General features: G+C 39.9%; 1 protein-coding gene across 2 annotated transcripts in view; it reads left to right on the forward strand.

The window, feature by feature from the left end:
* SYNE1 (spectrin repeat containing nuclear envelope protein 1) overlaps positions 1–25,113 on the forward strand; it is a 456,348-nt gene that overhangs the window by 263,953 nt on the left and 167,282 nt on the right. For both annotated transcript variants that reach the window (XM_067701747.1, XM_067701745.1), the window contains 13 exons: positions 335–553; positions 1,483–1,742; positions 3,319–3,484; positions 3,946–4,101; positions 6,422–6,574; positions 7,179–7,361; positions 8,098–8,235; positions 12,231–12,416; positions 13,085–13,207; positions 13,550–13,732; positions 15,018–15,161; positions 20,269–20,463; positions 21,564–21,704. In XM_067701747.1, coding sequence (XP_067557848.1) covers positions 335–553; positions 1,483–1,742; positions 3,319–3,484; positions 3,946–4,101; positions 6,422–6,574; positions 7,179–7,361; positions 8,098–8,235; positions 12,231–12,416; positions 13,085–13,207; positions 13,550–13,732; positions 15,018–15,161; positions 20,269–20,463; positions 21,564–21,704 — 2,247 coding nt within the window. The remainder of the gene's footprint in view (positions 1–334; positions 554–1,482; positions 1,743–3,318; positions 3,485–3,945; positions 4,102–6,421; positions 6,575–7,178; positions 7,362–8,097; positions 8,236–12,230; positions 12,417–13,084; positions 13,208–13,549; positions 13,733–15,017; positions 15,162–20,268; positions 20,464–21,563; positions 21,705–25,113) is intronic.

Below are 25,113 nucleotides of genomic sequence, written 5' to 3' on the forward strand. Positions count from 1 at the left end.
TCACTCATATCACAGCAAAATAAGGTAGAATGTGACATACTTAAATATCAAATTCCATTCACTTATATTTTTGCTAGTTTTTAAAAATGGGAGAATGTCATCTCAAGCAGCATGTAAATGTTTGTTTGTAATAAATAAGTATTCGCCTTACCTCTTTTAAAAAAGCCAAGCCTAACTCAATTACAAATTAAATGTAAAAGTAAGAATTACCAGAGGAAAATAAACATATGTAGGAACATTTCCTTTTGCGGATAATTTTAGGCTTTACCAAAATCCATAGAGCTTTTGAGAAAAACCATCTCTCCCCTCAACCTCTGTTCCTCTGCCCACCCAGGCTTTAGTGTCAGTAGTTAACTCTTTTCATGAGAAAATTGTGGCCTTAGAGGGTAAAGCTTCAGAACTGGAAAGAACCGGAAATGGCACCAGCAAAGCAACCATAAGCAGGTCGATGACGGCTGTCTGGCAGCGCTGGACACGGCTCCGCGCTGTGGCCCAGGACCAGGAGAAGATACTGGAAGATGCAGTGGATGAGTGGAAGAGCTTTAACAATAAGGTAATCTCCATTACTGATGGGCTCAAAGTATTGTTTCCTTGCTGATGAGAATGTATTTTGAAAAGTGGTATTTTGCTCCTTTTTTCAAATCGGCCTTATGAAAGTAAAAAGCCTTTTCAAAAAAATCTCTATTTACATTGATATGAAAACCAAATTATGAAATAAAATACATATGCAATGTGCAATTTAGTCCCAAGGCTGGGTCCAGTTATTTTAATAGGAAATAAGCCAAGTAATCACATTTGAAAGGGGGACAAGCCCATTTTGCCCCATTTGTGAGGCTCTTAGTGACACTTTCTTTCCTGGCCCTGAAAAAGTGCAAAACACTTTGTCTTTGCCATGAAATAAGCAGGAATTTAACTCATTTTCCAAATCCTGTTTAATTTAATATCTTCCCTTTTAAGTAGGGTTCAAGTTTTAAGCCACATCTTCCTTGATGACTCAAAGGCACGTATTCATGTTAGCGTAAATATTGAAAAGAGTTTTTCTTTTATCTGTTTAGTAAAAGAAAATTTTTTAAAAAAAACCTTTTTCTATGTTATGAAATGTCTGATTGCCCTATTATTATTATATATTTTATTTATTTATTTCTGGCCATGCCATGCAGCATGTGGGATCTTAGTTCCCTAACCAGGGATCGAACCCGTGCCCCCTGCATTGGGAGCACAGAGTCTTAACCATTGGATTGCCAGGGGAGTCCCTGCCCTGATGTTATTTTGAGATTAAATCTTAAAACCCAGAATAATAGCGTGGTCTTTCCTTCCATGTTAAGGAGATTGTTCACATTTTAGTTTCCTGAGATTTAGAGTTGACACCATCATCTTTAACGTGCTCCAATGCATTAGTGTCAGATTTGGCATTTATGGGAATTACCCTCTTTTTTTCAGTTTATTTACTTTGAACTTCATAGTATGTACATTTGTCATCAGGTTAAAAAAGCCACTGAAATGATTAATAAGCTGCAAGATAAATTACCGGGAAGTTCAGCAGAGAAAGCCTCAAAAGCAGAACTCTTAACTCTTCTTGAATATCATGACACATTCATTCTGGAGCTGGAGCAGCAACAGTCGGGCTTACGGATGCTGGAGCAGCAAGCACTGAGCATGCTCCAGGATGGGGCCGAGCTGTCCCCTGGAGAAGAGCTACCCACTGTGCAGGAAATCACGGCAATGCAGGACCGGTGCCTGAAGTAATTATACACCTGCTCTCCTTCTCTGCTTCTAAACTTGGCCATGACCCAAAGGGACAAATGTGGTATTAAGAGTCTGGGAGTGCTCCCCCCGACCACCTTACAAATGTGGGGCTCTGTTCCTGTCATCCTTGCTATCTAGTACATATCTAGTCGTATTTAGAAATATAGTAATGAACCAGATGCAACCTCTGCCTTCAGGTAGTTACGGTCAAGCAGCAGAGGTAGACAACTAAAGATGCCTTTTAGGTGGAGCATGGTAGGGGCACTAAGGGAAATCAAAGCAGAGGCAACTAAACTAGGAGAGGAGTCAAGGAGGGCTTCTCTTCAGAAGGGTGTTTAAGCTGAAGACTAAGCAGGCTTGAGCCAGCCAGTGAGGTGGGAGGAGAGCTCTGCAAACAGGGCAATAACAAGAAAGCGTGCAAGGAAGCATGTCACCTCAGGGGAACTCTTGGGTGATGGGGCGATTCATGAGACATAACGCTTAAAAGGTAAACAGTTGGGAGCTATTGAGTACTTGGTTTTGATAAATCTTGATAACTCATTGGCTAAATTGGATGACACATAGATTAGAGCAAGGATGATACCAAAGTCCAGGTAAATAATAGTCATTTACTGATAGTGAACTTAGAGAAAGTTAATCTTTTATTTATTTATTTATTTATTTTTGGCTGTGTTGGTTCTTCATTGCTACACACAGGTTTTCTCTAGTTGTGGAAGGTGGGGGGGGGCACTCTTCGTTGCGGTGTGCGGGCTTCTCTTGTTGCGGTGCGTGGGCTCAGTAGTTGTGGCGCACAGGCTTAGTTTTTCCGCGGCACGTGGGATCTTCCCGGACCAGGGTTTGAACCTGTGTCCCCTGCGTTGGCAGGCGGATTCTTAACCACTGCATCACCAGGGAAGTCCTGAAAGTTAATCTTCATGATATGTAACCAGCCTGATTCACTTATGGGGCCAGAGAGGAAACGTCACTATGTAATTTAACTCCTGTATTAACTACTATTACTCATACATATCCTACATTCACCCCTTCACTATAGATGAGTTCAGGATAATCTGACTCCACGTATTTAAATTTTTTTAACCAAATTTATGTCAATTCAAATAAAGACTTAAAATTTGGATGTTGAACATTATTAATCATAAAATTTCCAAAGTTTGAGTCTTTATTTAAAGACTAGTTTCTAATAGGCACAAATATTCCAGTTACACATTACCTTTAAAGGCTGATGATTCTGCACCATGAGTAGATTTTCAAAGAGGAAATAAATAATCAAACAATCTCCAGGTTTCTCTCGACAAGAAAATGAATTGCAGTTTAGTGGCATGGGAGTATGTCAGCTCTCAATTTTCCAGGGATAATTCATTCACTTCACGTGATGTATTTTCTCCTGTTATACCTGAAGAAAACTTAAGTGTTACTGAAAATCATCTGGCAGTTTGGGGGAAGTGTCTTTACTTGGAAAAGATAGGCGGCTTCACTTTTTTAATGTCTGTTTTTGACAATTTGATGTCATGTATTGGGGGGGTTCCTTTCGTTTCAATCCACATCTGCTTTCTCCCTTTATTGTATTTAAAGCATACAGGAGAACGTGAAGAAGAACAGAAAGGTGTTAAGGCAGGAGCTGAAGGAGCGAGAAGTGGTGGAGACCCACATCAATTCAGTAAAATCTTGGGTTCAGGAAACGAAGGAGTATTTGGGGAATCCAACAATAGAAATAGATGCTCAACTTGAAGAACTTAAGGTACAAAACTCATTCCCTAGACCCATCATGTTAAAAAATTGTCCTGCTTTTAATCAAATGTATCTGTTTATATTCAATGAAATAATTGAATTAAAAATTTTTAGAAATGTTTTATAAACATTTATGTACATTTGTCATCAGGTTATAAAAGCCACTGAAATTATTAATAAGCTGCAAGATAAATTACCAGGAAGTTCAGCAGAGAACTTCCCGGTAACTTACAGAAAACTAAAAGTTTTCTATAAGACTTTTAGTATTATTTCATTGGGCTTTCTTTTGTTCTGTATAAAGTGGACATGCTTCTTATTGAGACTAAAGAAAATTTTGCTTTTTGTAAATGGGTTTCTCTAATTCCACACAATCATATTTTGAGGAACAATACATAGCCTTGTCTCTGTACCCATAAAAATTAATTTCCTTATCAGGCTCCCCGAAATTTCTTATGTTGATCTTTTCTTCAGATTCTCCTAACAGAAGCCACAAATCACCGACAGAACATTGAGAAAATGGCTGAAGAACAGAAGAACAAGTATCTTGGTCTTTATACTATATTACCTTCTGAACTCTCCCTTCAGCTAGCTGAAGTGGCCTTGGACCTAGGAACTATCCATGATCAGGTAAACCTACGGTCAAGAAAGAGTACTTTTCCACTCTTTTATAGGTCAGTACTCTTGTATGAGAGTTCGTGATTTTCACAATCCTGTCTTCATGGAAACAGAGTTAAAAAAAAAAGATCAGTATAAAATAATAATATTAAATTAGAGGTCTTATTCATAGGCAAGAAGCATATGAGAAGATATTAGATGTGAACAATACTGTCAAACATTAAAGATAATTTATCTGCTTCCAAAAGGAAATTACTCAGAGAAACAAAGATACATTTCATGTATTCAACAAGTATTTATAGAGTATCCAGAGTCTGCCAGGCACTCTTCTTTTGTTGTTTCAGTTCAACAAGATGTAGTAGGTGAAGATATTTGAAAAAAGGGAAAATCAGAGTTAAAAAAATAAGGTAAAACCAGGAATGAGGTTTCTACCCCAAATGCATGCTATAGGGTCCCGTATTGTGTCTAGAGGAAGTCTTATCAGTCTAACTTCCAAATAACTAAGGAAAGGAATGTGTATAAATTTTTTTTTTTTTTTTTTTTTTGCTGTACGTGGGCGTCTCACTGTTGTGGCCTCTCCCGTTGCGGAGCACAGGCTCCGGACGCGCAGGCTCAGCGGCCATGGCTCACGGGCCCAGCCGCTCCGCGGCATGTGGGATCCTCCCAGACCGGGGCACGAACCCGTGTCCCCTGCATTGGCACGGGGACTCTCAACCACTGCACCACCAGGGAAGCCAGCAATGTGTATAAATTTTAAAACAAACCTTTTTTTTTTTAAATTTAACAAATTGCTACATAGCCATTCATAGTACTGAGATCAGAGGGATATTTCCATCTTAACTCCTAGTAAAGAACATACACTTTCATGTAGGGAAAATAGCTTCAGTAGCGTTTGTATGGAAACATAATGGGTTTTAGGACCTTCCTGGTGGCCTGCCACTAAAGCAGTTTAGTTAAAACTGGTCTACAGGAGATAAAGGGAGGATAATTCTAAACTACTACATGAGATGGAAGTAGTGTCGCGTTGTAGAAACTGTAAAACTATAAAATTCAGGTAAGTGTGCTGTGCCTTTTAGACTCTCCGGTGTATGATGCAAAGTGTTTAAAAATTTTCATCAAAGTCTAATTCTACTGCATCATACTATTGACCTAAACTAAAATATTATTTTTTATTTTAAGTACTAAAATATTAATCTTATACTAATATTTTACAGTATTACTTATTTGGTTTTTCTTCTTAGACATTGGAAGGTCTTTTGGGAAGGATGACTTGGCGAGTTCAGACCTTAAAAAAAGAAGTTCAAATTTCAGGTTTTTTTCCTCTGGATAAATTTCCCTGTAATAGAGTTATTCACATGCATTCCATTTACGTTAGCGCTCAACTCAAAATAATGAAGTCGAAAAAAGTACTCTTTTAATGGTGTATTTCCTCACTACTAAGGAGATTTGATTTGCTATTTTTATATATTACAAAATGATCAGCACAATAAATCTAGTTAGCATTCAAAACCATACATAGTTATAAAAATTTTTTTTCTTGTGATGAAAACTTTTAAGAAGTACTCTCTTAGCAACCTTCAAGTATGCAGTATAAGATTGTTAACTATAGTCACCATGCCATACATTACATCTGCATCACTTAAAGAGATTTTTTTAAGGCCTTTCATTTATACAAAGAAAATATTTCTTTACCATCTTCCCTTCAAGATTTTATTATAAGCAAAATATGAATGTTATCATATCAAATCAAAGCCATTAGAAACTTGTAAATATTAACTGTGATTTTTCATTTTCCTTTCCATTGGACATGTCCTGTGCTTTTTTGTCATACTGTACAGAGGTAATTGGAAGTTAGAAAAAGAGTTAACAGATCATTAACAGCTACTTATGAAAAGGTGCATGGACACAAATCTGTGTGCCTCCAATTATCTGGAATCGTCTTCCATTTTATGAAGAAAAAGGCCTAGAAGAGTTTGTATGTTTAGGGTCACAGAGTTAGTAAGTGGAGAAGATAGAGTTCAAACTCAGCTATCTGCACTGCTTCCTGTAAACACCTGATGAGTGAATCACTGTACATGCATTGCTTGTTCCTTTGCTGAAATAGCAGCAGAAAGAGGTGCAGTTAATACGTAAAATGGTGGGAAGTAAGGCTGCAGGGAAAACCATGAGCGTTTGTAATTGCACATGGCTGGCTTGTTGAGGTACTTCGATGCCAAAGCAGTGTTGATGACTTAGAGTGCCTCTTGGCAATATCTGAAGATGGAGATATATATTAGTATTAATTATCCAATTTTTACCATGGTTGATTTTGTTGTTCTCATTGATTATTTAGATCCAGGACAAAATAAAAGAAGTTGAACAGAGCAAGGCCATGAGTCAGGAATTCAGCCAGCAAATTCAGAAGATAGCCAAAGATCTCACAACTATTCTAACCAAGCTGAGAGCAAAGACAGATAATTTAGTTCAAGCTAAAACTGACCAAAAGGTAAGGAAGGAGAAGTGGAAATATAAGGGGGGCTATTGAATGAATTAAATATTCTGAGTGCATTAGTTTAGTTTGAAGATACAGAAAAAAAAAAAAAAAGCTTCCTTGATTAGCAGGCTTCATGAAAACCAGAGAGTAAAGGCAGGCAGTAAAGAAATTTTGTAAATACAATAATATAGAGCTACTTATATCATATAATTTATTATCACAGTTAAACTGTATTCATAAATATACATGCATATGTAGTGTCAAAGGACTAAATGATGGTTTAGGATTACAAGTATATAAATTTCAAAATGAAGGATGTTCTTGGTGGTTAAATCGCTGTTCTCATTTTGCCAATGAGTAAAGGTAATCCTTTTTGGGTGGGACAGAAGGAATATTTTAGCTCTCTCAGCCTCGTAGGAAATAAACACCAGGGTTACAAAACATCCTGCTCTGCCTTTTCAACTGAAGAAACAGAAATGAACCGATCATAGTTGAATTATTCTTATATATTTGGCTTTTACAAAAATCATTTAAAATATAATCCTTCTGATTCTGGAAAATCTGGAGAGATTTATTATCTATAGTCTAACGTTCTTTCCTTTTGATGACCATCCAGGTGCTAGGAAAGGAATTAGATGTCTGTAACTTAAAATTAATGGACCTAGATGAAGCAGTACAAAAATTCTCAGAACACAATGGCCAACTGGGTAAACCACTGGCCAAGAAGATTGGAAAACTGACTGAACTTCACCAGCAGGCCATTAGACAGGCCAATAACCGGCTCTCTAAGCTCAGCCAGGTATGTTTTCCCAGCCGGTAATCAACATTCTCTAAAGCCAAAATTCAATTTTCTATTTTTTGCTTTTAAAAATAAGTGAAAAGATAATATGGACAGTGATGAGAGTAAGTTAAATGTAGCTTATTTCATACCATGCCTGTGTTCCTAAAATTGACACGTAAACCTGACTTTATTTTATATCAAACCATATAATAAATTTATTGACAAAGGTGTTCCTATAAATGGACTTTTATAAATAAGTAAATATATATGTATGTATGTTTGCCTTTACTTAATTGGTTCAGGTCACACATCATCATAATTGTTGAGCATAGACTGAACTTTTGCCAATAGATTATGTTTCTTTCTGTAATCAGGGATGAGTTAAATCAGAATTTGCAACCAATAAATTATAATATTGAAACCTATAATCCCCACCTACCACCTCCTTACTCAGTGAGGGTAGAGTAGGAAAGGAGGGAGAGAGAAGAGCTAGGTAGAGGAATAAGAGATAAGAATGGAGAATTTTTTAAAAGATTATTCAGGCATAGTAAGAACTTGGACTTTATCCTAAAGTCACTGAGAAGTCCTTAATAGATGTTCAACAAGGAAATAATTTTTCATGATACCTTTAGATATCACAGATATCATAATGATCAGTTCCTAGGATTATTGTGTCCAAAGAGAGACCGAAGACTGATTTCTAGCTCACGAAGCAGAGTTTACATTTGTTATCTGAATGTTAATGATTTTTCAGGCAGCATCCCATTTAGAAGAATACAATGAAATGCTGGAGACAATTCTGAAGTGGATTGAGAAAGCTAAAGTCTCAGTACATGGAAAGGTTGCATGGAATTCTGCAAGCCAGCTTCGGGAACAATACATTTCACATCAGGTAACTTCGGGAAAATAGTTTTCAAAGAGTAACTAAGAGAGTGCTTTGATTTAACTGGCTAGGCTGACAGAAAATTTAGAGGACCATGATGTAAAATTATTTCAGGTGCCAGGAAAAAAGAAAGGTAAGGTAGCCCTAACAACTTGTCCAGGGGATTGAAAGAAAGTAGCTACCCATGAGATTTCATAAGACCATATATATAAATAAGTATCCTCCTCTGTCTCCCCTAGACTTTCCATTTCCCAAGACCAAAAATAATCATCCAGATAGGACTCTTTTTTTTGCAGCTTCTTTGAAATAATTGTATGCAGGAATATGGTGGGAAATTCTTCCCCAGGAAGAGCTGTAGGGACAGGTGGAAAGATTATAGCCTCCAGACCCAGACTGACGGGGTAACCAAGTTCTGACATTTAGAGCTGTGTAATTTGGAGGAAACTACTTTGCCTCTCAGAATTCAATCTTATCAGTAAGATGGAGACGTAAATGATATTCGTACTGCAGAGTTATCATGAAGATCAAATGGTTTAACATATGTGCCGTCATCAAGCACAGTCCCTGGCACATGGGTCCTCAGTCAGAGCCTCAATCTCATGCCTCTTCCTTCCAGCCCTTCTGCCTGGTCACAGTGGGCTGACCTCCCGCAGGAAGTAGGGGTCAGCTGGGAATGAGTCCACACCACATGGGGGCCGCATTACTTCATTTCCTCTGAAGTTTTCTCTCGACCGTATCATCCAGGAAATTATTTCATCCCTTTATAATTTAGGCTTGAATTAGATACAGATATCTAATAGCCAGTTATCTTGCAGTCAAATACAAAATGGTCTTTATTTAAGTTACATGAGTATCCTCAAGTATTTTAGATTTTCTCTCTTTTATTCTGATTTATGTATATTCATGTCTTTTAAATGCATCCCCTTTTCCAATTTCAGTTGACAGGGTTCTAGATCAAAGCCTCATTTTCTCCTTCTTGGAATGCTTTAACAGGTTCCTAATTGGTTTCCCTGTATTTATCTTTCTTCTCTAATCAATCCTGCACACTCCTCCCAAGAAATCTTTCTTAAACAACTACAGAGTTGTTCTGCCTGACGTTATGCATTATACATTAACAGACAAGAATTAAGTTACAATTTGTTGTAAACAATGAAAAAATATTCATTAGAAATCTAGAAATGCAAATTTAAAAGAGAGAGAGCATTTTAATTATCAAGTTAACAGTATTTTTAAAAGTTCATATTTAAAGAAGTGAGAGCTATCAAACACTGCTGGTAACTGCTGGTAACTTGGTTAAAGCTCTTTGAAAAACAATAGGAAATGTATCACGATCAAAAGAACATTACTACTCTGTAATCTGAAATGTAGGAAATATTTTATATGAGTATTAATGACTGTACTGGAATTTTAAAGAAAACTTAAATGTCAGAGTTTTCTGAATAAATTTTTGGATTTCATAAACTATAATGTAGTCTTTAAAATGACCAAGAAGGTAGTTTTTTGTTTTGTTTTGTTTTGTTTTTTTTTAAATAGCTCCAGCTCTCATTCATTTATGTATTCAATAATCATTTATAGAGTGCTTTCCAAAGCTAGGAATTTTGTTAGGCATTTGAAACACAAAGGATATTCCCTGCCTCTGCCCCCGGGAGTTGATAATTAAAGGGAGAAAGGAGATAGAAAGACAGATCTAGACAATTACAATGCAGTGTGATAAGTGCAGGGATTGAGAGCCCAAGATGCTGAAGGAACTCATGGGAGGGTACCCAACCCAGACTGCCCAGGATGTGAGAAGATTAAGGAAGGAAAAGGTGATTCTGAGCTGAATCCTGAAAGACACGCAGCCTACTTGTCGTGGAGTTTTAGGCCAAACCGCATGTTGAAATCCCGGCAGTAGGAGTGAGGGGTGCTCTAGCTGGTGCGCTGGCGAGGAGGTCTGCAGAGAGCTGGAAAGAGGGAGAAGACAAAGACAGATCATGGAAGCCTGTTAAGAACTTGGCCTCTTTCTCCTGAAGTCACTCTAAGCCTTGGACAGATGTTCTGCAGGCAAGTGACAAGCTCAGACTTACAGTTTAAGAAAGATGACGTAGAAGCCTGTGGAAAACAGATGGATGAAGGTGTGACAACTAGAAGGTGGTTTCAGCATTCCAGTAGACAATGACAAGGCCTCTCTTTGGAGGCTGAGAGAGGACAAAAATCAAGGGGTATTACCCAGCAAGAACTCCGGACTTGGAGGCTGTTGGGTATGGCTGAAAGAGAGGGAGGATCCAAGCATGGTTCCCAGGTGTTGTTTTTTTTTGTTGTTGTTTTGTTTTTGCGGTACGCGGGCCTCTCATTGTTGTGGCCTCTCCCGTTGCGGAGCACAGGCTCTGGACGCGCAGGCTCAGTGGCCATGGCTCACGGGCCCAGCCGCTCCGCGGCATGTGGGATCCTCCCGGACCGGGGCACAAACCCGTGTCCCCTGCATCGGCAGGCGGACTCTCAACCACTGCGCCACCAGGGAAGCCCCCCAGGTGTTTTTGACTTGGGCAGTTCAGTGGGTTGAGTGCGTTGAGGGACACAGGAGGACAGATGTCAGGTATTGGTGGTGACCTCACACAGACATTCAGGAGGAAACTCAGCCTGTCACACACCGTTCTGGGGAGTTCTCCCGTGCCTGACTTTATCCAAAAACAACACAGCGGGAGAAAATGCATGTGTTCTAATATCAGGTGAAAAAGATGGAAAATTGTAGGTATGTTATGATCTCAATTACCTAAAATTATACCCGGACTGAACAGCAGTTATTGCTTAAAGTTATCTCCGGGATATGGGATTATGGACTATTCTATCTTCTTTATTTTTCAGTATTTTCTAAGCTTTATAATATATATAATATATAATATGTTATATAATATGTTATATAATATATAATATATAATATGTTATATAATATATGTATTTGACATTTATTGTGAGAAAAAAGATGTACTTTATTTTTTAAAATAAGAATCTATTGCCTGAGAGGAATGTCCCATCTCTCATTTCGCCTCTTTACACATCACACATCCCAGGAACTGCACATTTTGTGCTCACTCGCCTGTGTGCCTTTGCTTATTATTCTGTCCCCTCAGCATAAAGTGTCTTTCCTTTCCCTCCCCATCTGTCAATACAAACCTTCTTCTGACTCAGCTCAAATGTGACTCTCCCAGGAAGCCTTCTCTCAACCCTCCTGCAAGCAGTAGCACATCTCATTTCTGGCATCCTTAACCCTTTCTTCTTTCACTCTGCTTATAAAATGCATATTACATGCTTCTTATTCTGTTGATGTTGTTATTCGTCCCCAGAGATGATACTGTCTTGAATGACAAGGGCTTTGTTTTATGCCAAGTTGTTTCTACCCCTTTGTCTCACTTAAAGCAAGTGTTTGTGGTGTTGTTATTAGTCCCCAGAGATGATACTATCTTGAATGACAAGGGCTTTGTTTTATGCCAAGTTGTTTCTACCCCTTTGTCTCACTTAAAGCAAGTGTTTGTGATGCTCTTGTCTTATTTTCGTTTCTTAGATCCATATATGCTTAGGTCTTAGATACAGAATATGAGACCTGAAAAGCATCGCTTTAGTTTGAATATGAGAGAAGGGGGGCCAGTGACCTGATGAAGATACCCAATGCGTCAGAGCATCACCACTGTTGGCAGTACTCACGTCCTGACCCTCACCAGGGAGCCGCTTGGGGTGGCAGTTGCAGCAGTAGCCTTATGGTCCAACACAGGTGGCCTCAACAAATTGTTTACAGCTCCTGAAATTTGATTTCTTTTTGAAAAGGGGGTAACAGGAAGTGGGGAGCAGGCACAGGGCTGTGAAGGTTAAACACAGTAAGACACACGACCTACACAATGTGCATGGAAAATGTGAATTACGTCTCCTTACTCCCTCCCCAGTCTGATGGTCTTTAAACCACACCGTATTGATTACCCATACCTCTCTGCCTACTTGTCAATGTCGTGAACATTGATAATTCACTCTAGACCATGCTAGAAGAATCTGAAGAGATTTACAACAATCTGGAAGTGATGACTGAGAAATTACAGTACCTCAATAGCGTATACCACACGGAAAAAATGTCTCAGCAAGTAGCAGACCTGGGACGGGAGACTGAGGGGCTGCGGCAGATGATCAGAATTCATTTGCAGAATCTCCACGATGCTGCCAAGGTAAAACATAAATGTTTTCTTTAAAAAAAAAGTAATTTAAATGGAAAAGTCTATCATTAAAAAAACAATCGTGGTTGTATATCAAACGTAGAGTGCTTACCTCTGATGAGCCTTCTTGACTGTGATGGTTATGGTCGTGTGTCTGACTCACAGTGACGCCAAACAACACCTAAACATCGGAGTTTGGAGCAGAGAAAGATTTGGGCCATGCAAGGAGACGGGTGGCTCATGCCCCACAAAACCCCAAACCCTTTGCAGGGTTTCAGCAAAGCATTTTTAAGTCCGGGAGAGGGAGAGGGGCTTCACAGCATGTGATCAGCTTGTGCACAGTTCTCTGACTGGTTGAGGTAACAGGGAGATGTCACAGGGCTTAACAGTATCAGTCCTTAAGCTCCAGGAGGCCTGGGGCTGTTAGCCCCCAGTCATCAAGTAATTAACATCTTCTATCTGGTGGGGGCTTTTCAGCTCCGTTAAACAGCCCAGGAAATGTGCATGAGATACTGTTATCTGGGTACTTCAGAGAGGAGCTCAAGCAGAGGGTATTGGGGAGGGGGTTTGCCCCAGAAGGCCTTATAGGGTCCTGCCTGGTTACATGATGCTATTCTCCACCTATGACTTTGGACTTCAAGTGCTTATACATCGACATTAACATCGCTCTTACTCTGCAGGATATGAAAAAATTTGAAACAGAGCTCAGAAACTTACAAGTTGCTTTGGAGCAAGCCCAGACAGCACTGACTTCTCCAGAAGTTGGACGTCTTAGTCTCAAGGAGCAACTCTCTCACAGACAGGCAAGCAAAAATAATTCAGGGGAAATGGGTAGGGAGCTATATTTTTGAAAAAGAAAGGATAGTTAGGAAAAGTAATTTCTAAACTCTGTTTTAGTCTGAGCACTGTATGCATGATTTAAAAAAATACCTGGGAAAATTTTTATAACTTGGGACAGAGCTGTAATTTAGTAAATGTCTCTTGCTTATGAAATAAACCATTAAAACATAAAATATTTCAGAATATACATTTTAAATGGAAAATGTATATTTTATGTATACATCTATTTTATGTAAATAAATAAATTATCAAATTTGTATAAGGTATAAAATTTTAAAACATAAAATATGAACTGGCACTTTCAGCGTTTGCTCTCTGAGATGGAGTCACTCAAGCCAAAAGTCCATGCGGTGCAGAGGAGCCAGAGCGCGCTCCGGATCCCCGAGGACGTTGTCACCAGCTTGCCGCTGTGCCACGCAGCTCTGCGCCTGCAGGAGGGGGCCAGCCGGCTCCAGCACACAGCCATCCAGCAGTGCAACATCATGCAGGCACGTGCAGCGGGGCCAGCCGGCGTCTGCAGGCGGTCCCCACGCCACCCACAGAGCAGCACCAGATGAGTCATGGGCTGCTTTTCTTAGCATTTGCGTGGGCTCAACCATCAAAACACATCCAGAGTGTTAACTCAGACAGCTTGTTGTGGTTATATAAAATAAGGACATGAGATGCTATCATTTGGATCATCCACAAAAGCCTGGGGAAAGCTCTATTAAAAATATCCTTTGGTGAAAGCTATCTTTTAGCAATTATTTTTTTTATAAAGAACAACTTAATGAAGGTTAATTTTTGTATTCAATCAGATTTTTATCTCATTATTCATCTGAAAATCATCTAGAACTTTGTAATAAGACTTTACTGCTAGGGTATATTACAGAATTTTTTTTCTTTTTTTATATTTCAGCTTATTGATACATTTTATTGCCTGAGAAGGACATCCAACTATAACTCTTAGTCTTTTCCCCTAATAAGAGAACAATTATTTACTGGGAAGAAATGACACTATTTATCTCTTATCTACTTTCAACTAATATTTCACCTACTTTATCCAAAAATTGTATACATGTTCTCTCATTAAACCACTAATGGTCTATTTGGTCAACTCTACTTACATTATCTTGTAATTTTTTAGACAGTAAAGTTCTGAGGGTAGAAGTCATGCTTCATTTTTTTTTTTTTTTTTTTTTTTTGCGGTACGCGGGCCTCTCCCTGCTGTGGCCTCTCCCGTTGCGGAGCACAGGCTCCGGACGCGCAGGCTTAGCAGCCATGGCTCATGGGCCCAGCCGCTCTGCGGCATGTGGGATCTTCCCGGACCGGGGCACGAACCCGTGTCCCCTGCATCGGCAGGCAGACTCTCAACCACTGCGCCACCAGGGAAGCCCCCCATGCTTCATTCATTTTTATATCCCCTATTCCAGCACTTAGCTGAGTGCCTTACATATATATTTAGTATTTCTTTGATGGAAAAATGAAGTAATCATGTTTTTCGTACTGCTTTCTACCATGTTCTAGACCATGACATTGCTGTCTTTAGGACAATACGGAGGAGAAAGAGGATCTAGCCACTTAACTATTTTCAGACCATCAATAATCTTGCCAAAATGTTTCAGAGAGAAGGCTCTGAAATATCATCTAGGAATTTTCCCCATCATTTCTTTGTTCCCTTGACACATGGGTAAATAGGAGTTAGCACCAGAGTTTGACACATAGCAGCACAGAAGCACTTACACAGTTATTGACATAGACAGATAATTGTCTTTTTTTTTTTTTCTTTCAAAGGAGGCTGTGGTGCAATATGAACAATACGAGCAAGAAATGCAGCACCTCCAGGAGCTCATAGAAGGAGCTCACAGAGAGATTGAGGATAAGCCTGTGGCCACCAGCGACATCCAGGAGCTGCAAGCCCAGATTTCCCGGCACGAGGTATGACGAGCCGAGTTCAAGGGCAGGACACTGGCTTGGTGAGGATATGTGATTGGTTTCCAGCGGACGAAAGAGAAAGGTCTTCCCTGTCCAGGGCATAATGTGTTGGGTTCTTGGAGAGGCTCTTTGACTCTCTTTACATTTTGAGGGCTATTTCTGCTGATACTTTCCAAGACCCAGTAGCATGAGTCTTCCCCTTGATTCCAAAACCTCTTGACCCGGCATTCATGACGTATCTCCAGCACGACCCACCGACTGCCTCCTGCAGAATTCTCACAGTTCATACACCAAAACACACTGTACTCCCTGTCTTTACAAACTGCAAGGAACAGCAGTGCTCAAAGCCTTGCTGCTTTGATGGTCCTCTTTTAAAAGAAGGGGTATTTCTTGTTAAAAAGAAAATCATTTGCTCTTTCACATATAGGTCACTTCACCTGCTTTTACCAGAATCAGAGAATGCCTCATGTTGTTTGTTTTGTGGGTTTCCAGATTATGCCTGTTAGCATCTTCCCCATTTTCAAATGCACCTCCTTCTTTGTACCTTTGGAATCATTATGACCTTAGGACTTGGACACCCCTTGTGCAGACCTGGTCTCAGAGATCATACAAGGAGATTGAGTGTTCCAGCTCCTTGACAGTTAGCAGTGAATTTCCTCTCCTGACCCGTCAAACCCTATATAGATCACATTTACTCTTTCCTTGGGGGCTGGCTCCCAGCATCATGAATTTTGGAAGGTGACTGGGGGGTGGGGTGGGGTGTGTCTTATTTCTCTGTGCCAAGGACAGACATTCAGTGTTTCCTTCCGTCTGCTCTATTTTAACTTCGTTGTCATAAGAACAACAGTTTTTCCAAACAAAATAGCATAGTAAGATTCCCAAAAGATTCAACGGTCGCTTTTTTTTTAAATTTTTATTTTATATTGGAGCATAGTTGATTAACAATGTTGTGTTAGTGTCAGGTGTAAGGTTGGGAAACCTTACTTCCCCCCTTTCCAAATGCAGTTCTCTAGTTTCTTGTCACAGCCAGTGAGTGCCTCCAACACTTAACATTTGCATATGCTTTACAAGTAATGTAAATAAATACCCCACCTACATTTACTTCTACACCGTAGATAATCATCTGTGTTAACTATTCATTTCTCTTCTGCCACTAAAGCAGTTAAATGAAAAGATGTTTCGCAACTATTTGAAACACTGTTTATGTGTCATACATTAGACTGTATAATACAAATTTATTTTGAAACTACTTTTAATCCCATTTTGTAAGACCCAGAATTTTGTTGTAACAACTTTTCAGTCACAGCACAGAAAATATGTTTTTAAAAATCTATCTGGAATAACAATAATTATCATTGCTGCTGTGGTTGCTTTTTTGTTTGTTTTATGTTTTTTAAAACAATTCACAAAGATTTTAGAGTATCTTTTACAACAACCCTGTGAGGTAAGAATTTTTTTGTGTGTATCATCTCCATGTTACCGATGAGAAAACAAAAGCGGATTTTTTAGAATGACCTCCAGATCTTCCAGATCTAGTAACTGATAGAAACCAGATTCTAATCTACTACCTTTGGGGACTTCCCTGGCGGTTCAGTGGTTAAGACCGAGGTTCCACTGCAGGGGGCATGGGTTCGATCCCTGGACAGGGAACTAAGATCACACATAAAAGAAAAGAATGATGGTCCAGGAGAATAAACGACTTGCCCAAGATCGTTACAGAGCCGGCTCTCAGCAGACTCAGCCGTAGACTGTCCTCTGGCTGCTGTCCAGTGATCTGTTCATTTCGTCACATTTTCTCCTCCCATTTCTAAACATTAGTGTAGATGTGGTAGTTTCGTCATGTGATTTAGATTCCATTTTCTTTTTTGTTCTTTTTTTTTTTTTTTGCGGTACGCGGGCCTCTCACTGTTGTGGCCTCTCCTGTTGCGGAGCACAGGCTCCGGACGCGCAGGCTCAGCGGCCATGGCTCACGGGCCCAGCCGCTCTGCGGCACGTGGGATGTTCCCGGACTGGGGCACGAACCCGTATCCCCTGCATCGACAGGCGGACTCTCAACCACTGCGCCACCAGGGAAGCCCTCCATTTTCATATTTAAAATGAAGTAGTCCTGTGTAAGGCTCATTGTATGTGTAAAACAAACACAGGAAGGAAAGTGCTGCATGGGGAAAGCCTGATTCATAACATAGAATTTTGGAAGAATGTTTTTTCCTGTATTTTCTGTCTGCTTTTAATGGAATTTAATCTTGAGGTGAGGCTAGTTTCCATATGGATAACTTAAACTCATTGTTCATTTCTAAGGAATTTGCATTTTTTTCTTGTAATTTTTCAAATGTTGCATTTAATTTGAAAAAACCTTATCCTGTCACTTTTAAATGATAGGAGAGAATACTCAGAGCTCTTCGCTTTCCACATGACGCGGAAGGCCTGCTCCTGTACCTGAAATTCCCACCTGTACACTCATCCTTTGTAATCATTTTCAGAAATACTCAGTAAAAACTAAAAATACGTATGCTTCCTGAGACTGGGGAACACATTAACCCCCTTAGTGCTCCATTTTGATTTAGCAAATTTGACCACTAAGCCACAAAGTTCATGGGATATAGGCAGGTTTATTCTTACAGAAGAAAGCTATCGAGAGATGTTTCTCCAAGGGGATCACATGAACTAACCATGAAATGCAGATTCTCATAAGCCTAGTAAATCGAAAACTTTTGAAACCTAGACCAGTATTGCATTTCTAACAAACAACTCAGATGAGTTTGTTTTTAAAATATTGCTACTAGTGTTTTATTTATTTTTAAATTTTTTGGCTATGCCGAGCAACATGTGGGATCTTAGTTCCCCGACCAGGGATTGAACCTGCGTCCCCTGCATTGGAAGCACGAAGTCTTAACCACTGGACTGCCAGGGAAGTCCCCTAGATGAGTTTTATATACAATAACTTGAGAACATCGATTTAGGAAATGGGCGTTTGCTGTCAGCGTGCTGGGCAGGGTACTGCAGTAGGGGCCGTGACCATCCACGTAGGCACAAAGGATGGGAGGCCTAAGACTAACTCCACTTCACACAGAGGCTTCAAATCTACCAGATAGGGCAAGCCATGGTAAGGAGGCTTAGTGATTTGTCCTATGAAAACATAGAATTCAAGGAGTCCGGTGCGCTGGTAGATGACTTCCATGTGTACACGTTTACCAATTATTATAGAGTACTCATGTGTTAGGCACTAGACCAGATGTGGTAAATAGCTATTTAATCACTATTATAAAAATCCTATTAGGTTTAACTAAGTAAGTATCTGTAACAGTGAAAAGTAAAGAACTGATGATTTCTACTTTTTTTTTTTTTTTTGTGGTACGCGGGCCTCTCACTGTTGTGGCCTCTCCCATTGCGGAGCACAGGCTCCAGACGCGCAGGCCCAGCGGCCATGGCTCACGGGCCCAGCCGCTCCGCGGCATGTGGGATCTTCCCGGACCTGGGCACGAACCCGTGTCCCCTGCATTAGCAGGCGGACTCTCAACCACTGCGCCACCAGGGAAACCCATGATTTCTACTTTTTAAATCCTTGCTTAAAAAATTCCTGTACTTCTGTACTAGAAAGAAGACAGGATGCTGGCTGAGTTCTGCTGGACTGCTTTCCCTTCCACCCACCCAGTCAGCTTTGGTTGGGAGGGGAGAAACAAAATGACAACAATAGCAAAATGGTATGTGTGTACATATACACATACACATGTACATATACATGCATGTATCATTTTGCTCTTGTCATTTTGTTTGTTTCTGAACTTCAGGTTCAAAGCTCTAGTTTGAGTGTGTATACACACATTATCATTTTAAAGACTTACAAAGGGCTTCCCTGGTGGTGCAGTGGTTGGGAGTCCGCCTGCCAATGCAGGGGACACGGGTTCGTGCCCCGGTCCGGGAAGATCCCACATGCCGCGGAGCGGCTGGGCCCGTGAGCCATGGCCGCTGAGCCCGCGCGTCCGGAGCCTGTGCTCCGCAACGGGAGAGGCCACAACAGTGAGAGGCCTGCGTACCACACACACACAAAAAACCTCACAAAACGTGTTCCGTACAAATGCTAAATGACAGCTTTTCAGGTGAAGGAGCCAAATAAAAGGAATAGGAAAAACTAGTGGTTTTGTACTTTTAGGGTTAATGTTTTACATGAATGTAATAAAAAAGAATGAATGTTTAAATCTTCATTTTTTAACTTATGTATGCATCTTTTAAGCAAGAAAGTATAAGTTTAACATTTTAGAGTTACCATTTTAGATTATTCTTCTAGGATTTTAATATATTAGATTTTTTAAGAGCTATGTGCTGTTGAGAATATATTGTCACTTAGCTCTTTGTAAAAGTTTTAAAACTTCTATCTCTCAAAACAATTTTTTTCAACAAGAAAAAAAATTAAAAGCCATTAAAATTGAACCAAACTTCAAGTTCAAAGCCCTAGTTTGAGGCATCAGAAACATTGGAGGCATGATGGCATACATGAGGGAAAATTTCCTGAATGTACAAAATTTTATTTGGGGTGTAATCTGCATAAAAAAATAAGGGTTTCCTAAGTGATATTCACCTTATCTGCAAAAAAGCAACTCCCCGGGTCACAGGAATTAGGAGCAGTTTACTTTGTGATGCGTCTGTCACAAATGACTGCTCTGTTTGACATATTCCGGAGGGTAAGAGCTGAGCATTGCGTTTTTGGCAGTGTTAGTCATCACATGACCTAATTTGCCTGGCATGAACCATCTGGCAGTTTTAGATTCCTTAGGCATTTTCAAGAAAGTTGCCAGGGCTTAACTTCCCATAAATTCCGATGCGGCCCGGAGCGCCTCTCGGGATTAGAATCCCCCGGCCGCCTGGCGTTGTCTCTGCCGCCGCGCGCGCCGCAGCACCCCTTCCGGCCCCGCCGCGCTGTGGTCTGGCTCGGGGAGCGCGGCAGGCAGGCTCCGCGCTCGCACCGTCCACATCCTGCCTCCCCGCCGCTCCGTCTGGCGCAGCCCTGAGATTTCATTGGCCAGCCCCGGAGGAAGATGAACGCTACTAGTTCTGTTTCCTTCGGATGCTGCTGTGACACCCGGGGCGCGGGGGGGCGGGAATGTTTCCTCAGGAGCTGGCTCAGAAAATCAAGGGCTACCAGGAGCAGATCGCTTCTTTGAACTCCAAGTGCAAGATGCTGACCGTGAAAGCCAAGCACGCCACCATGCTGCTGACGGTGACCGACGTGGAGCGGCTGGCGGAGGGGATGGAGAACCTGGACGGGGAGCTCCTCCCCGCGACCTCGGCCCACCCCTCTGTGGTCATGGTAAGTAAGGGTCAAGGCCAGTTTGCTGGGTGCCAGCTCGCTCTCTTCTGACTGTCTCCTGCCTAGTGGCTTTGGGCTCTTCTCCGTGGCTTGGTTTAGGGATCAGTGCCCGGTCTTGCAGATTAGAACTCAGGAACGTCCCCTTAACTCTCTGACTACCTTTGGGCCAAGGCCAATCTTTGACGCTGTGAACAGTGACAGTTGAAATGAAGCTATTTGTTTGAGACTCCTGAATTACTTAACGTGCTGAAAGTTGGCCCTGCGTTTGTTTATAATTTAGCAGCAATACTCAGAAGCTCTGAGCTTCAGAACAATTCCTTTGCACAGTTTTCTAGTTTTCTGGGGGATGGGAGAAGCATGCTACATATATGTTTTGTGTGTTTTTCCAGCTGAAGCACTGGCTGACTAGGTATGTTTGAGTATTCTGTTGTGTAAATGTTTAATAAATTATGGAAGGAAAGCTATTATTAGACAAATAAGAAACTAGAAAATCCAAAGTTTACCTTTGGATTAAAATAAGTTCCATTAATTTCTCTCTGCAACATTATTTCCTCATAACTTTGCATCTAAACTGCGTTAATTAGTTTGATAACTCAGTGTTTTTCAGTGCTGTATATTTTCCACAGCTAATGTGCTGTGCTTTGGGTAGTGTATAACCACACCTGGACTCTTTTGGCAGTATATTACTCTGGGTGCATTTATCTTGCTAGAATATTTGGAATTTGAAATATCCACAAAAGACCAAGCTTTATTTCATAGACCCTTCCCTCATTTGTATGATTCATGATTTTAATTTATAAAGATACAATCAATCAAGAAAAGGAAAATAAATTAAAGAGATAATTCATCAACAAGAACACTCTATAATGTGACGTGCATCCCTTATCCCTGTTTATATTACAAATGGCCCCTAGGAGCATATTCACGTGAGGACAAAATTTTCAGATGGTAACACAGAATTTGTATGTAAATTTGGGTCTCAGTAATTCTAACTTTCGTTGTATAGTTATCTCTGTTTTGGCCTGTGCGTGCCTGACCAGGTCTTTTGTTAACATAGCTAACCAATTTTCATGTCCTTTGGGCAACATTTTATGTGACAGATGACTGCAGGTCGCTGTCACACTTTGCTGTCACCGGTCACTGAGGAGTCTGGGGAGGAGGGAACCAACAGTGAGATTTCCTCTCCACCTGCCTGTCGCTCCCCTTCACCTGTGGCTAATACAGATGCTTCCATTAACCAGGTACTGCCCACTTGGCATTCCTCCAGCTAAAATCTCTGAACGGATGCAGGGCTCCATTCTCTGTTCTTATGAGATTATGGGTATGAATCGTAGACTTTGAGAAACACACCGTTAGGTGTGATAGTTGCACAAACTGTGATTGTCATGTGAGACCAATACTGGCTTAACCCACCATCTCCTCTCCCAGGCTACTGAAATGAGATGAGCAAAAATTAGGTCACAGAAATGATAGCTGGAGAAGGGCCTGTTTTAAGGCATTATGGCTTTAGTTTCTGACAGCTGTCTGTAATGGAGTACTGCATCCTAACAGAAAATGAAATGTTCGTGTCACTGTTGTAAAATAACATGATTCTATTGCTGTTTTAACATTTTCACTGAACATAGTTTTGACGCTTACCAGCTCAGATTTTGAAGATGGAAAATTTATGTTCACTGTATCAGACTTTTTCTTTATTTGCTAATTGCCAACAAAATTAAAGGCTGTCAGTGTATATTTTGGAGTGCCTAAGTAGATTTGCATTTTGAGTTTTCTTACTTATCTTTCAATAATCTTAAATTTTATTTTTTATAAAATGGGGACCATAGCTTGCTGTTATGAGGTGTCTTTTTTGTGTACACTATATTAAATATAGATTATACTAAATTAAATATGTCAAAAATTTTCACGAAAAATATTGGATAGAGTTCAAAAAGATGCTTTTACAATAACCAAAATTGTTTTAATGCGTGTTGAATAATACTTTCTTTTTTTTTCCTTTAGCCAAAAAACTGAAAAAATATTTTAATTACCTTATCATGAAATTACTAGTGTTCAAAGAAGTTAAAATTTATTATCAAGAGAGAAGCATTGAACATTGCAAGTGTTCTATAAGCTGTATTACAAATCAATCATATTATTTTTTTTTTAAAGCAAAAGCATTCAAAATAGGATTTCTGTGATAAAAAGAACCTACCTCCCCCCAAAAGGGGAAAATGAAACAAAGACACCTTTAGATAAGACAGTCCTCTTGGAGGGAATTCCCTGGTCAGGCAACTAAGATCCTGCAAGCTGTGTGGCACGGCCAAAAAAACAAACAAACAAACAATTCTCTTGGTAAAAATCTGTGTAGCTTTAGGGAACATATCAATTCATCATTCATCAGATACATTGCGAGCACCTGCTGGGCATAACGCCTTGTGCTGGGTCCCAGAGGTGTAACAAAGGCGGAGACAGCAGTGGCCCTTGCCCTCAAGCACCTTGTAATCTAGAGAAAAAGTGGCCATAAGATGAATAATAACAAAAGTGATGAGAGGAAATTAAAAAAAAAAAAAGTTCACAGTGTTCTGGAGCATTTGGAAAACAGTTCTCCAAATTCTGATTTTAAAATATGAATTACTCATTCTTTGATGATGTGTTCTTCCCTGTGGTCACAGATTGTCGTTAGAATCATAGAAATATGGCTAGAGTCAGCTTTTTATTGTGTAAGAAAAATGTATCCTATATAATGTGCTTAATGTTCTTAACATTTTCAAATTGAACAATGAACACGGACCTTTGGACTAACACTTGGGAAGAGTATCCCTTTCCTAAAATTATAAGTCTCAGTGCTGCATCTTGTGAAGTGTCTTTCCAGGTACATGTGAAAGTATTCTGTAAATGGTAAAATATGCAAACATTTTTATTATGATGACTTTAACTGTCCAGCTCAATCAGATCCCAAAATTATGAACAAAATTGTGCTTTGTCTTAATCCCGTCTTGACACTCTGCCCATATCAACATCGATTTAAATCACATTATTAACCTAACATACTTACATATGGAACTGCAAATTAGGGGGAAAAAATCTTCATTTAGTTCATGTCAGGCAGCTATACTCTCAGGAAGCTGTTGGAAAGCAAAAATATAATGGTTGGTGTTAGACAAATCGATCCCATCGTTCCAGCCACATGTTATGTTGTCCAGTGATGTAAGACAGGGGAAAATGAACAAATGCTGCAACATGGCCAGTGATGCCTGGATCTACAAAATTTTCTCTTGAAACTGAGAACATTTAGAATTCCCATAAGTTCCAGTTTGCAGACTCAAAACACTGTACAGAATGTGCACAGCTGTTTCAAGGAGCGGCCAAATATAACGGCTTTATAAAGTCGCAGCTGTTAAAATAAGGCTGTGTGCTTGCCGCTTCTGTAAGTAGATCTGCGTTATATAACTAACTGATCCCCTGCAGTCAGTGTGTTCTCTCTCTGACAGTAGTTATTAGCTGAAATGTGATAACAGTTTAGTTTACTTGAGGGTAGAAATAACGAGGCAGCCACAGAACTTGCTGCAGGCTTCTTGATCTTATTGAAAGCCAGCCAAGGCTTGGGCTTCTCCTCGGAAGAGCTGAGGGCAGTAGAAGTTTGAAAAGAGTGGTAGTGTAATGGGTAGAACCCCCGGTTCCGGGTTAAAAAGCTCAGAATGGGTCCCAGCTCTTCCTCTAAGCTGAATGTACCCAGAAAGTCCCTCATTTGTAATGGGAAGCAATGCTACTTAATTCACAAAATGGTGAAAGTTAAATGTGGGGTTAATTTTGAAAGTACATTTTAGACTGGAAAATGCGAATCAAATTGTAGCGGTGGTTTTCCAAATTTAATTCCTTAGGAATCTGATGGATAATAACTCCCGTAACATAGACACATAACCAACAAGAGACATATTTCTAAGGGTGATGCTTCACTATGCCAAATATTGCCCTTATTTAGTAGTTACTTATAGGACTGATTGATTTATTTTATTGACTCTATGTATTCCTCAAATAGGTGCAAATTATTAATCTACAAAAGGTGATATATTTTCAAATTATTTTAGGAAACCAAGGGTTGTCTTTCCTGTCTAATAGACCTGAGACACACAAACACACACACACACACACACACACACACGCCAGAAAACAGATTTTTTTGTGACAAATTTATTTTATTCTTTTGGGGAACCTTTATTTATTATAGAGTATTTAATTTAAATTTTTTACATTAAAGGACGTTTTGCTTTTCCTCGTAGACAGTAATGGTACTACCTTCCATGTATACAAAACAATAGAGTTTACAAAACTGCTTTTACATATACCATTTTTTATGAATGTATATACTTGCCTGTGATTTGCCAAATACTCCATGATACGCTCAGGATCAAAGACACTTCCACAGATTTTAAGGCACTCATAGTCTGTGTGAGAGCAGGCAAATGATGACCATGGAGTGGGACAAGTGCTGTGAAAGTGGGAAGCACAGTGTTAAGGAAGGACACAGAGTACGTACCTAAACAAGGCTGGAGTTCAGTGGGTGAAGGATGTCCCCCTTTTGTTTTAAAGCAGGGGAAGGTAGGTACAGTTGGAGTGCACTAGAGTGATGTGAAGTTTTCTAGGCAGAAGGAAGTACATGTAGGAAGT

The sequence above is a fragment of the Pseudorca crassidens genome, chromosome 13 (assembly GCF_039906515.1).
Source record: "Pseudorca crassidens isolate mPseCra1 chromosome 13, mPseCra1.hap1, whole genome shotgun sequence".
NCBI lineage: Eukaryota > Metazoa > Chordata > Mammalia > Artiodactyla > Delphinidae > Pseudorca > Pseudorca crassidens.